The sequence below is a fragment of the Urocampus carinirostris genome, chromosome 2 (assembly GCF_059441175.1).
Source record: "Urocampus carinirostris isolate Australia breed hairy pipefish chromosome 2, RoL_Ucar_1.0, whole genome shotgun sequence".
Lineage (NCBI taxonomy): Eukaryota > Metazoa > Chordata > Actinopteri > Syngnathiformes > Syngnathidae > Urocampus > Urocampus carinirostris.
This window is the reverse complement of record NC_142350.1, coordinates 26,455,817-26,468,901: the sequence shown is the minus strand read 5'-3', so window position 1 is coordinate 26,468,901 and position 13,085 is coordinate 26,455,817. Positions and strand designations below refer to the sequence as shown.

The 13,085-nt window shown below is 38.8% G+C and overlaps 1 protein-coding gene and 1 pseudogene across 1 annotated transcript in view; one reads left to right on the top strand and one right to left on the bottom strand.

Moving 5' to 3' along the window:
* LOC148371529 (CUB and sushi domain-containing protein 3-like) overlaps positions 1 to 13,085 on the bottom strand; it is a 290,824-nt gene that overhangs the window by 79,120 nt on the left and 198,619 nt on the right. The window contains exons 39-41 of the mRNA XM_088326066.1: positions 7,583 to 7,652; positions 4,242 to 4,358; positions 1,398 to 1,607 (exon numbers count right to left, since the gene is read on the bottom strand). Coding sequence (XP_088182192.1) covers positions 1,398 to 1,607; positions 4,242 to 4,358; positions 7,583 to 7,652 — 397 coding nt within the window. The remainder of the gene's footprint in view (positions 1 to 1,397; positions 1,608 to 4,241; positions 4,359 to 7,582; positions 7,653 to 13,085) is intronic.
* On the top strand, positions 12,230 to 12,370 carry LOC148371531 (U2 spliceosomal RNA; annotated as a pseudogene).

Sequence of the window (13,085 nt, the reverse complement as noted above, 5' to 3'; positions counted from 1 at the left end):
CCATGACTGTTAACACACATTGTAAATGTATTCAGGCTTGGATGTTTATAAGTTGTAGGAAATATCGTTTAGCTTGGAGTAGTTTGGGTCGGTTTACTTAAATTTACCCATTAAACTTTTAAAACGACTGTAATGGCCACATTCTTTTCCCATAGTCATGATATTCAATCTCAGATATTATCAAAATTGTTAAAGCTTTTGTGACATAGTTTTTGCAACCACCAGGAAATTTTATCTACTTGAGGCCAAAAAATGATTCATCCCTTTATTGACCAAGTATCATACAGGCCACTTGAAATATTTTCGTTACTTTGGTCATGAAAGAGTCAGAAATCATATTATGAGTGTCGGTCACCCCTCTTGAGGGATATGACCAAGGTAGATAGATAGATAGATAGATGGATAGACAGACCTTTGGCCATTTTTTTCAGAACAACCCAAACTTTCAAAATCTGGCAATATTTACCATAAATATATGTATTACAATGTATTAACAGTTTAAAAAGATAAAAAAGGAATTGGATCTTTCAGGATTATAATTAATTACAGGCTGGGGCGGCAGTAGCTCAGGAGGTGGAGCGCTCGTCTTTGGATCAAGGGATCCCAGTTCGAATCCCGGCTCGTCCGTGTTACATGTCGAAGTGTCCTTGGGTAAGACACTGAACCCCTAATACCCCCAATAAACAGGTTAGCGCCTTACATTGCTAAGGCCGCTATTGGGAAATGTGGAGCACATTGTAAAGCGCTTTGGGAAGTTATTGACTTGAAAAGCGCTATATAAATGCAGATCATTTCATTTCATTTCACTGCAAGTGAACATAAACAAATTTTATGACAAAATAAACTGGATATGTGAACTGTTATTAATATATACTAAAAAGGCATTTGAGTGTTGTGCTTTTCCATTTTCCCCAGTATCCCAATTCATTGCCCCTTTGATAATCAAAACTAATAAAGTAATGTTTAAAAGATTCAAATATTTATTTTTTAATGTTTATTGGTTACAGATAACCAAAAATGCTCTACAAAATACTTATGCTCCATCTGTGTCATATCTTGCCTGTAATTGGACCGTCACCACACATTACACCTGTGAGACAATCCATTGTGGAAAGTTGCTGCCACTTTATGGGTGGTTTTGGAGGACTACTCTGATTTAATTAGATTTTTATACACCGTATATTGGTAACGATATTTTAAATAGCACTTGTAAAAAAAAGGGCCCCCATAGTAATTTATATAACCATTAAGTTTTTTTTTCTTTAATATTCGTTCAGGCAAATGTTTAATATGCTGAATGAGCGTTGTCAACAGATTGAACATATTTTTAACAATTAAATAACCTTTGCCTTTGACATACATTTACCTACATGACCTTGATAGACACTTGACCTTACCTTGATAGACAATGTTAAAGCCAGGCTTGTTTTGAGAATAGTCACTATGGAAGAAGAGCGTAGTTTCATGGGTAGTGCTGAACAGAGAGTTAGGCACAAGTGAACCACTGAACCGATCAACCACGGTTCCAGTCTCCAAACTGCCACTGCGCACTTCAAGATAGTCATGAACTGGCTCTGTGGAGAAGTTCAAAAACTGCAGATGGATACCTGGAAAAGAAAAAAAGATCAGCGTTAGCAAGACAAAAAACTCTGGAGATATACTAGCAACTGGCATTATTTTACACCTTTCTCCAGGTCTTGTCAATGTTCTACCAAAGAAACGTATTGCATACCTGTCAAGCTCCAGGGCTCCATGCCCTTACAAACTGTCGTATTTTCCCTTACAAAATAAAAAATAATCTTACACCATTTTTTTCAAATGTGTTAATTATGTAGTTTAACATGTTATATTGTACATGTGTTTCGTTATAGCATATATATTGTTAATTAACATTTTGTTGTGAGATCCTGAGTTGCTCGACATGAATGAGGTTTATTATAAAAAAAGGTTTAAAAATTCAGTAGCTTGGACGTTCACTGTAGAAGGAACAAATACATGCCAGCTCTCTTTAATGAGTTGCGCTGAAAAGCCGGTTCTCTAAAAAGAAACGGACTTCCTTTCACTACATCAAACCGCTCGCTTCGTTCGCAACAAAAAAAACGATACCGAGATCGAGGCCATCGCGGCGAACTCGTTTGACTTGATTGATTTGCAGTTTCGTGATAGTCGGCGTATACCGGATGGTACCCATAATTGACAAATTTGCCTTTTTCCGTTCAGATTTTCTTGTACGTCATACACGTCTTCAAATGCATAATAAACGTACTTTGTACGGCAAAAACGTACAGGTTGACAGGTATGGTATTGATAAGAAATAGAATCCCAAGACCCTATTGTTTTTTTTTTTTTCAAACCGATGCCTATTTCTAAAATGAGAAAGGACTACTAAGAGCCGAGAATGAATGGGGCATTCAATCTCACTTCATCTCAGATGTTCTAGATTTCAGGTTTTATAAAAGTTACCCTGAAGGACATGTAGTGGTTCTATTTCATAGCAAACAATTATGTGATCGTTTGAAAAACTTACATCAGGACAGCAACTATTTTCTAACACAATAAAAAGGAAAATGTTCGGATCTGACATACAACATTTTTGATCAGCATTTTGAGTTCTTCTGTCATCTTCCTTGTGTTATTTCATTTCACCAACATGCCAGGTTTGTTTGTTTCTTTGTTACTGTGCTCATTGCAGTTTCCATTTCCAGTTTCATTTGTTGTTTCTAGTTTTGCCTTTGGCGAGTTTTTTTTTTTTTTTTTTTTTTTTTAACTTTTTATTTCTCACACCAATTTTGACAGAGGTTTGATTCCACCATCTTACATCAACACAAAATATATACACTTGACACACTCATAAATAACAGAAGGAAAAATAAAGAAGAAAAAATACTATTAATAGAAAAGAAGAATAAATGTTCATACAATACATCCATACAAAAAGAAATATATAAAAAAATAATAAATAAAAATATACACCCAAAAAAACAAACCAAAAAAAAACAACATAATAAATAGGGGGAGGTGTTTAGACATCAAGTAAAATTTGTGTGATAGGCTTCCATCTTTTCTCGAATTGGTCAAGTTTCAGTTGAAGTCTTGCAGTGATTTTTTCCATAATGTACATTTGCTTTAATTTGTCTCTCCATTGTTTTATGTCAGGAGGTTGTGGTTTCAGCCAGGACACTGTGATCATTTTCTTTGCTACCAGAAGCATTACCCTTAGTATATATTTCTGTTGACCAGATAGTAATTCTTCTGGCAAAATTCCTATTATGTAAGCCTTTGGGTCCAACCGCAACTCCCAGCCAGTAATTAATTTTATTTCTCTCTGGATACTTCTCCAAAAATTTAATATTACAGGGCAATTTGTTTTTTGTTTTATAGTTTCTTGTTTGGACAGTTTGTTAGTTGCTTTGTGCCCATTTCTTTGTTTGCTACAGTGGTAATGGTTTGTTATTAAATACAATCCCTTGTTTTGAGCACATGGGTCCATCACCCTCTAAACCGGCGTATCAAACAGGCCGGATCAGGCCCGCAAAGGGTTTGAATCTGGCCAGCGAGACAACTCTGAGGGAAGCGCAAGAGAAAAACAAGCTGCAGGTTTACTATGTCCACTCGATGTTGCCATAGCCAGGTTCCTCTCACAAAGATGCTGTAGTTGTATTTCTCTCCCTCTCCCTTTCACGCTCTCTTTCTCTCTCTCTCTGTATCTCTTTTTCACTCTCTTTCTCTTTATCCCTCTATTTTACTCTCTCTGTCTCTCTTTTTCTCTTTCTTTGTTCCTCTTGGTCTCTTTCTCTCTCTGTGTCTTTTTACCTTATTTTGCTTTCTCTTCCTTTTTTCTTTTTCTAGCTTTTCTCTTTCTCTTGCTTCTCTCTTTCTTCCCTTCTCTCTTTCTCTCCTCTCCTTCACTCTTTCTCTCTTTCTATTTCTCTTTAAATTTCTTTCTCTTTCCCCTCTCTCACTATTTCTCTTTTTATCTCTTTTGTTTCTCATGTTCTCTCTCTCTTCTCTCTCTTTCTCCTATTCTTTGTCCCACCCTCTCTCTTTTTTCTCTCCCTCTCTTTCTCTTATTTATTTATCTTTCCCTCTAATCTACTAGTCCGGCCACCGAGGGAATGGTTGTTCTTTCATGTCACCCCCAAGTTAAAATGAGTTTGACACCCCTGCTCTAAACCTTAACAAAAGAAATATAGATAGAGGAGAATAGTTGCAGATGGGCAGATGCGGACACTGCAACAGACCATAACCAATAGGGAGCTGAACTCTCCAGCTGCACTCCAGGCTGCTCTGGTAATTCCCTGGAAAGCCTGGGCTGAGGATGACACCGGTGAAATCTGACATGGAGCCACCACATTGAGCTGAGGGGGGAGAACCAAGAAGAGAGAACATGTCATGTCTTTAAAAAAGGCAGTATACATAGTATATAAAGTATTCACCTGATAAACCTTGGGCCTATCCAAAGTGTTATTTTCAAAGTGATGCTCGTGTTATCAACCTTATGTATCAATCTCCTATATTTCCTTTGACATCGCTGCACTTGTTATGCCCCTACGTGGGAATATCCTAACTCTTACGTAAACCCTGATATTTAGGAGTGATTACAATCACATAAAAAACTTTATTGAAAAATGAGTAAATAGTTTGTATTTTCCCAAGACAGAAAAGGTTAATTTATGTGCAAACCCCTAAATGGGTAGTTCCACGATTCCACCGAATCTTCAGTCACCTCTATAAAAATATTTTTAATGAAGTCATTGAGCTTGCGTATCAATTGTACTGGGCTCAACTCAACCTTATGTAAAACTGCTGGGTAGTTTTCCTGTATTCGTAAATTACATTTCGATCTAATCATTTCATATTCTAAAAAGTAATTGAGTTTTATTACATAAAAAACAAACAATTTAATCAAGAAGTCATTTTCGGTGGTTTTTATGTCACTTTTTTAGTTCAGTACTTGAAAAGGTATATAATATGGAACTGTGGGTTAATTTTCAAGTGTGACAAAATCAATTTGTATAACTCACTTCACTGTCAACATTTACAATCACTTACATCAGAAATATAAAACATTATTAATACAGTATAAATATAATTGCATCAACAACAAGGCTGTGGAGGTTGTCAGCAGTATCAAGTTCCTAGGGGTGCACATCACAAACAAACTCACCTGGTCCGTGAACACTGCATCACTGGTTAAGAGGGCACAGCAGCGCCTGTACTTCCTGCGGAGGATGAGGAGAGCCCACCTGCCCCCACCATCCCTCATCACATTCTACAGGGGCACCATAGAGAGTATCCTGACCAGCTGTATCTCTGTGTGGTGTGGAGGCTGCAGCGCTACCGACTGGGGTAGTGTGAGGAGGGTAACGAGGACAGCGGAGAAAATAATCGGGACTACACTTCCCTCCATTCAGGACATTGGCCAGAAGCGCTGCTTATCCCATGCTAAGAACATTACCGGGGACCCCTCTCACCCCCATCATGGACTATTCACTCTGCTAGCCTCTGGGAAGAGGTACTGCAGTGTGCGGTGCAGGACCACCAGGCTCCGCAATAGTCTAGTCCCCCTGGCCATTAGACTGTTAAATGGTCAATCTAACATATAGTTAACTTAAATCTAAACGGCTGCTAATTTGACTTTTGCACTAGTGGCAGTTTTTTTATAGCTTGCCACTCCTTGCACATTTGATCTCTGCACTATTGTTACTTACAGTGTTATTACTTACAGTGTTATTGTTTACAATATAATGGTACTGTGTACCTGACCTCTTAACCTGACTGCCCATCTTGCACATCTGGTTAGCGTCTCTTCTTGCACTATCGGCACTATGGTAAATAACACAATACAGCTTTATTTATATCTGTACACTGAAGGACACTGAGGGAAACTGTGGGAGTCAGATCCATCGACATTTCGTTCTGTATACACGTGTACTAGAATGACAATAAAGTAGATCTGAATCTGAATCTGAATCTGAATCTGAATAATTTATACCGTCTGCATTAAGATAACCTTATGCATAGCCGAGGTATCTGTTTTGGATACAATATTAGCATATACTTCAAATTAAAGACTTGAATTCAGATCCAAATCAATTATAATTGGGACATCCCTGCGGAATAGTGGCGCCAACAGCAGAGAATACTACAAGATAGAAGAGAAGATAACTCATAATCCTTAGCCTCTAGGCCAGGGGTCGGGAACCTATGGCTCGCGAGCCATATATGGCTCTTTCTATGAGTACCTGTGGCTCGGAGACAAATTTGATTGCATGCTAATTTTCTCCATCTCGTCCAAAACGTAAGCTACTAATCCTGTTCAGGTACACACAAAGCCATACCAAAGCTGATTTCGAAGCAGTGCTTGGCAGAATATATAGGGCACGTTTGTCACTACAATTTACAGTCAAGGTGTCACACGAAAAAAAAAAAAAAACTCGTTCTGGCTGTACATCGCTAAAGAATCCGTTATATAAAACCTCACTATATTATCCGTCTTCAGTGTTCAGATACCTTATGATGAATCCACAGAACACACTGTAAATACGCCAAAACACCGGAAGAGAACTTAAAGTTTTTTGATTGGGTGAGTGGGAGGGATGGGTGGAGCTATGCAAAAAGTGCAAGCACTCCCTCCCATCTCTCGCCCTACGCCGTCTGCACCATAGATAAGCACATCAGGCTCCCTTTTTGCAGAATGTTGTGACGTTTTTACAAAATAACTGCTTACATCTGGTTTTGAAACCAATATGTATGAAAAAAAAGGGTCAAAGTGAGTTTAACCGATCTTGAGTAATTGCAAGAAAGACACAAGTTTAAAGTGGTGTGTTTGTTGATTTTGGGACACGGGCTCTGGCATTATTCTCTTTTCATAATTATGAGAAATTGAGATGGCATGAAAAAATGCTAGAACGGTGCATTCGCAATGATCGCAGCAAGGCTTTAGGGCTAGGACCTTAGCTTGGCCTTTTGGCTGAGAGTAAGTGTCCCGGCTCCTAGGCTTTGTAGCGTATTATGAACTGACCGATAACGGATAATGGATAATGAATAACGAAGATAGATCAATAACCCTTAAAAACCCCAAAAACCCCTTTTCATAATTTTTATCAAATCATCAAAAATAAATGTGCTGAAGACTAAGTTTTTGTCTGGGGCGCGTGTTTAGCATTATAGTAAATTTGTCTCATAATATATGGCTCTTTCCCAAAATAAAATTAATATATTTTGCTTTTATGCCTCTTTGAGTCAAAAAGGTTCCCGACCCCTGCTCTAGGCTCTGCACGCAGAGCCTAAACATTGGATAGTATGAATGGATTGTGATGTTACGACTTGTTTGGGTTCTGACACACCTCCTACAACCACAGCACCCCAACCGGTGTTCGAACTGGACACAAGTATGTGTTAATTGGACACACATGTGCTCAGTTCAAACACCGTTACGGTAGGAGTTGTGTCAGACCCCAACACTACTACCCTAACTCCATTAAAAGTTCTCTTTGGTGGTGTTCTTTTCTTTGAAATATGGATAAGAAATACTAAGGAAGGATTTTGATGATTTAAACAATACAAAATAATGCATTACCTAAACATAGCGGTACAGGGTAGTTCCACCTTCTGACAGGACCTGGCATGCATGTGATATATGCATTTCCCTGTGTGAGAAGACATACAAAATTAGTAAACAAATGCTTTAGCAAGGCTTTTAACTAAGACAAGAAAGTTTGATCACATTACCCCGATTTTGGTTGACCTTCACTGGCTCCCTGTCAGTTTAAGATGTGATTATAAGGTTCTGTTGATATTAAACAATAGTATGCATAGACTTGCCCCCTCATTTAAATGAGATTTTATTTCCCCCTATGTTTCTGCTTGGAACTTTCGCTCGGAAAATGCTGGTCTACTAGTGATCCCAAGAGCCAAGAAGAAATCCACAGGTTCGAGAGCGTTCTCATTCGGGCCCCGGTGCTGTGGAATGCTCTGCCTCCTGAGATTCGATCTGCAACCTCAGTGGAACTGTTTAAATTTTGCCTCAAAACACACTTAAATTCTATAGCTAATCAATGACCCAAGTTTCATGCCTTTTGAGTTTTCCTTGCCCTTTATGGTTTAGATCAGGAGATAGTGTAATAATGGTCTGTAGTCTGTACAGCCCTTTGAGACTTCTTTTGATCAAGGGCAAGAAAATTAAACATGACTTGACCTGACATACAGCTTTATTGTATAAATTCAAACCCAAAGCAGACAAAAATCTATTTGAGTTATAGAGGACACCTTTTGTAGTGTCTAGGTAAAATGTTTGTTTTCCAAAAATGACCGGATTTGAAGATTCACACAGCAGAAACTCAAAAATGTGACAGCGAGTTAACCTTGACGTAACTGCCAACCTTGCTATTTGTTCACAATAAAAAAAATCACTACTGCTGCTTTTTTTCTAAATGACACAGGGAAACTCAACTACACTGTGTTTACTGTCTTCTGTTAATGTGATAGTTTAATAATAAAGTTATGTGCATGAGGTTAAGCCAGTACTTCTCAATTATATTTTGTCCCGAACACCTTGGAAGAAGAAATCCTCTTGCGCACCATAAAGATCTATCTTTTTTTATCGAAGTGATTACTTAATATTTGTGGGGACAAAAAAAACATTGGCTGTGATCACCTGCAAAATCCGACTCCCCTTTGAGTGAATGTGCACTATGCTTCCGACAGTAAAAAGATTGCCATTGCAGTTTGTATAATGGGTTTAGTAAGGACTATTGATTGGCTTGATTAAAATAAAAAGACTAGTTCACGCAAAGGCAAGTCAGATTTTGCATCTAAGCAGTATTTACAACTATAAAATACAACACTATATCAAGGGCTAAGTTTATATAAGTTAATTTGGTTGTGTGTAACCAGGAGCGAATGGTAGGCAGTACGTAGGGAGGAGGTGTGGCTATTACAGGAACAAAAACGTAATAGAGCAAACGTGAGCACAGAATTTACGGTAAAAGTGTGCTAAATTTTGGACTTTTTATTTGGTATTTTTGCAATACGCCTTGGCTGGAGAAAAAAAGGAAAAACATTGGACATATTTGAGTGATTTGAAGCCCAGAGACAAAATGGATATGGAATGTTTCAGCCAAGTGGTAAGCTCTCAAGATTGCACAAGCCGAGAAATATGTGGCTATTTTAGAGCAGTTTTAGTGGGTTGGTTTCAATGTGAGTATATACGGTAATCTGTAAATATATAGTTTCTTTTTTTACTGTTTTACCCTTTAAATCAGTGGTCTCCAACATGGTGCCCAGGGCGCCCCCTAAGGACAGTTGAGGTGCCCATGGAGCTGTTCGGAAAATAGCTTACCAGTGCTGGGTCAATGTGATTTTGTTGTCAAATGATTTATGTGTTGGTTGAGTCTATTTTACCCAATTTTTGATGATGGACCTGGTACTAACAAAGTAACATCATAGTAATAACATGATAAGTTTATTGATTTATTTTACAGGAAATACAACCAGGGATCAGAATGGAGATTTTCATTTTCAGCTGAAAGAGCCAGGGTCCAGGGCGGAGCCCGGTGGGGGGCTCAGGGGGGCGTACCAAGAGATTTTAGAGCACTACATGCTTCCATGGCTGCCGATTTTAAATGCGGATCCGAGTGCATAATTTGATCGCCGGCAAGCTATTTTTGCTTTGTGCTTGTTCATTTTAGCATGATCGATCAGTGCCACACAACCTCGCGTACCATAATTGATCAGATCGACACAGTATACTGGACTGTCTCAGAAAATTAGAATATTGTGATAAAGTTCTTTATTTTCTGTAATGCAATTAAAAAAACAAAAATGTCATACATTCGGGATTCATTACACATCAACTGAACTATTTCAAGCCTTTTATTATTTGAATATTGCTGAATTTGGCTTACAGCTTAAGAAAACTCAAAAATCCTATCTCAAAATATTAGAATATCATGAAAAAGTATACAAGTAGGCTATTCAACTAATCACCTGAATCATCTAATTAACTCGAAACACCTTGCGAGGGTTTCCTGAGCCTTAAAAACACTCAGCTTGGTTCAGTAAACTAAATCACAAGTATGGGGAAGACTGCTGATCTGTCTGCTGTCCAGAGGACCATCATTGATACCCTCCATCAGGAGGGTAAGACACAAAAAGAAATTTCTCAAAGAGCAGGCTGTTCACAGAGTGCAGTTTCAAAGCATATCCACAAAAAGTCTGTTGGAAGGGAAAAATGTGGCCGGAAACGCTGCACAACCAAGAGAGATGACCGCAGCCTTAACAAAATTGTGAAGAAGAGCCGCTTCCAGAATTTGGGGGAGCTTCAAAGACAGTGGGCTGAAGCTGGAGTCCAGGTATCAAAAGCCACAGTTCAAAGACGTGTCCGGGAAATGGGCTACAATAGCCGTATTCCCATGGTCAAGCCACTTCTAAACTCAAGACAACGGAAGAAGCGTCTGACTTGGGCTATGGAGAAGAAGCACTGGACAGTTGCAGAGTGGTCCAAAGTCCTCTTTTCAGACGAAATCAAGTTTTGCATTTCATTTGGAAGTCAAGGCGCCAGAGTCTGGAGAAAGGCTGGAGAGGAGCTTGAAATCCAGTGTCAAGTTCCCACAGTCAGCAATGGTTTGGGGAGCCATGTCAGCTGCTGGTGTTGGTCCACTGTGTTTCATCAAGTCCAGAGTAAATGCAACTGTGTACCAAGAGATTTTAGAGCACTACATGCTTCCATCTGCTGAAAAGCTCTATGGAGATGAGGATTTCATTTTCCAGCATGATCTGGCACCTGCCCACAGTGCCAAAACCACCAGTAACTGGTGCACTGACCATGGCATCACTGTCCTTGATTGGCCTGCTAATTCCCCTGACCTGAACCCCATCGAGAATTTGTGGGGTATAGTTAAGAAGAAGATGAAAGACACCAGACCTACAAATGCAAATGAGCTGAAGGCCGCTATCGAAGCATCCTGGGCATCAATAACACCTCAGCAATGCCACAGGCTTATTGCCTCCATGCCACGCCGGATTGATGCAGTAATCCGTGCAAAAGGATTCCCAACCAAGTACTGAGTGCATCATTGGACATTTTCAAATGTTTGATTTAGTTTTGCTGTTATAAAATTATTTTTTTACTTGGTCTGAGGAAGTATTCTAATATTTTGAGATAGGATTTTTGAGTTTTTTTCAGCTGTAAGCCAAAATCAGCAATATTCAAATAATAAAAGGCTTGAAATAGTTCAGTTGATGTGTAATGAATCCAGAATGTATGACATTTTTGTTTTTTTAATTGCATTACAGAAAATAAAGAACTTTATCACAATATTCTAATTTTCTGAGACAGTCCAGTAGACACTTTGCTTTCCCTGGAACATCACACTTTGCGATGAACTGGCTCAAAGTTTCTGTAACTTCCTCGATCTTTGCGCCGATTTTAACGTTTACTGTGACAGTCTTCTCCAGCCATGACCACTTAAATTTATTCTCGATTCCTTTATCAATCTCGGGGACAAAAGCCTCGTCTTCTTTTCTTAGTATTTTCATATTTACTTTTTCAAACACTCATTTCACCGTTTGAAAAGACCGGAAGGAGCGCCATGTTTGAGAAAGCCAATGCTCTGAACAAAAGCTCCGCTGATTGGTTATCAGCGAACCAATGGTCTAAATGCTAACTTGGGGTGATGAAACAGTCACGTATCATACCTCACCCCCCCCCCCCCAAAATATTTTCTCATCGAATTTAGACGATTTACGGGAATGACCTTTGGGGTTCAAAAACAGCGGAAATCCGCGGATCCGCGGAAAATTCTGATCCCTCTACAACAGACGAAAATTACAATTTATGGGTTTTATAAAGTGAACGAGCAAAAAAAATGTGCAGTTTTGCAGCTTGCTATCTTCCCTTGTTTTTAGCTATTTAGAAAATTAGCTAGCTTTTAACTTTTTTTGCATGCTATCCAGATAGCATTTTACTTTGTTTTAGTAGTAATCAGGCTAAATTTTAGTCTCCTTTCTAGTAAGCTATCTAGATTTGTTTTTAGCTTTCGAGGGGGATGGGCGCCACCAGTCTGTCCAAGTACCATCTGACTATTTAGATGGCTTTTTACTCTTTTAGCTAGCCATTTAACTCCCCATTAGTTTTTTACCCCTTTACTTTTCTATCATCTAGCCAATCCGAGGCTCCGAATAACTTGGCTTTGATGCTATGTCCTTAACTTGGCCTTGATGCTAGGTCCTTGCTAGGTCTTTTTGGCTAAGATCAAGTGTAGTATGATCTTTGATTTTTGCATTTCGGAGATGGAATAAGAGCTTGCTCTGTCCACTCCACGCATCGGCCCGGTATTGCAGTACCTCCGGGAACGGTGCATTCGCAATGATCGCAGCAAGGTTTTAGGGCTAGGACCTTAGCTTGGCCTTTTGGCTGAGAGTAAGTGTCCCGGCTCCTAGGCTTTGTAGCGTATTATGAACTGACCGATAACGGATAATGGATAATGAATAAAGAAGATAGAACAATAACCCTTAAAAACCCCAAAAACCCCCATCTAACTAGCAAGCTCTTTTACCTATTTCGCAAGCTATATAGTTAGCTTTTTACATTTTTTGAGTACTATCTAGCTGACATAAGACCTTTTTTGCTAGTTATCAAGCTAAATGTTGGGCTACTTTCCAGCTAGGTAACTAGCTTTGTTTTTAGCTGTATATCCAAATATTTAGATGTGTTTGTTTTTTTTTTTACTTTTTTCGCTATCTATCTAACTCCCTTCTAGTTGTTTTGTACCTGTTTACCTTTCTAGCTAACTATTACGTTAACCTTTTAGCTCTTTAGCAAGCTATCTAGCTAAATTGCTATTTAAGAAATCAACCTGGGTGCCCTTTGCGCTAATTAGTTACAAAAAGTAGCTTGATGCTTGACACCTGCTTTAATTGAAGTAACTGTTTCCAAATACTGTTTCAATAATGTGCCCAACACTGCTTATGAGTGCTGCCTTGAAAGAGTAGTGCTTCATGCTATTTTTATGAAATTGAGACTCAAGGTAGGTGGATATAATTAATATGCTTAAGGTGGTAAGCTACATTGAACATTGAAC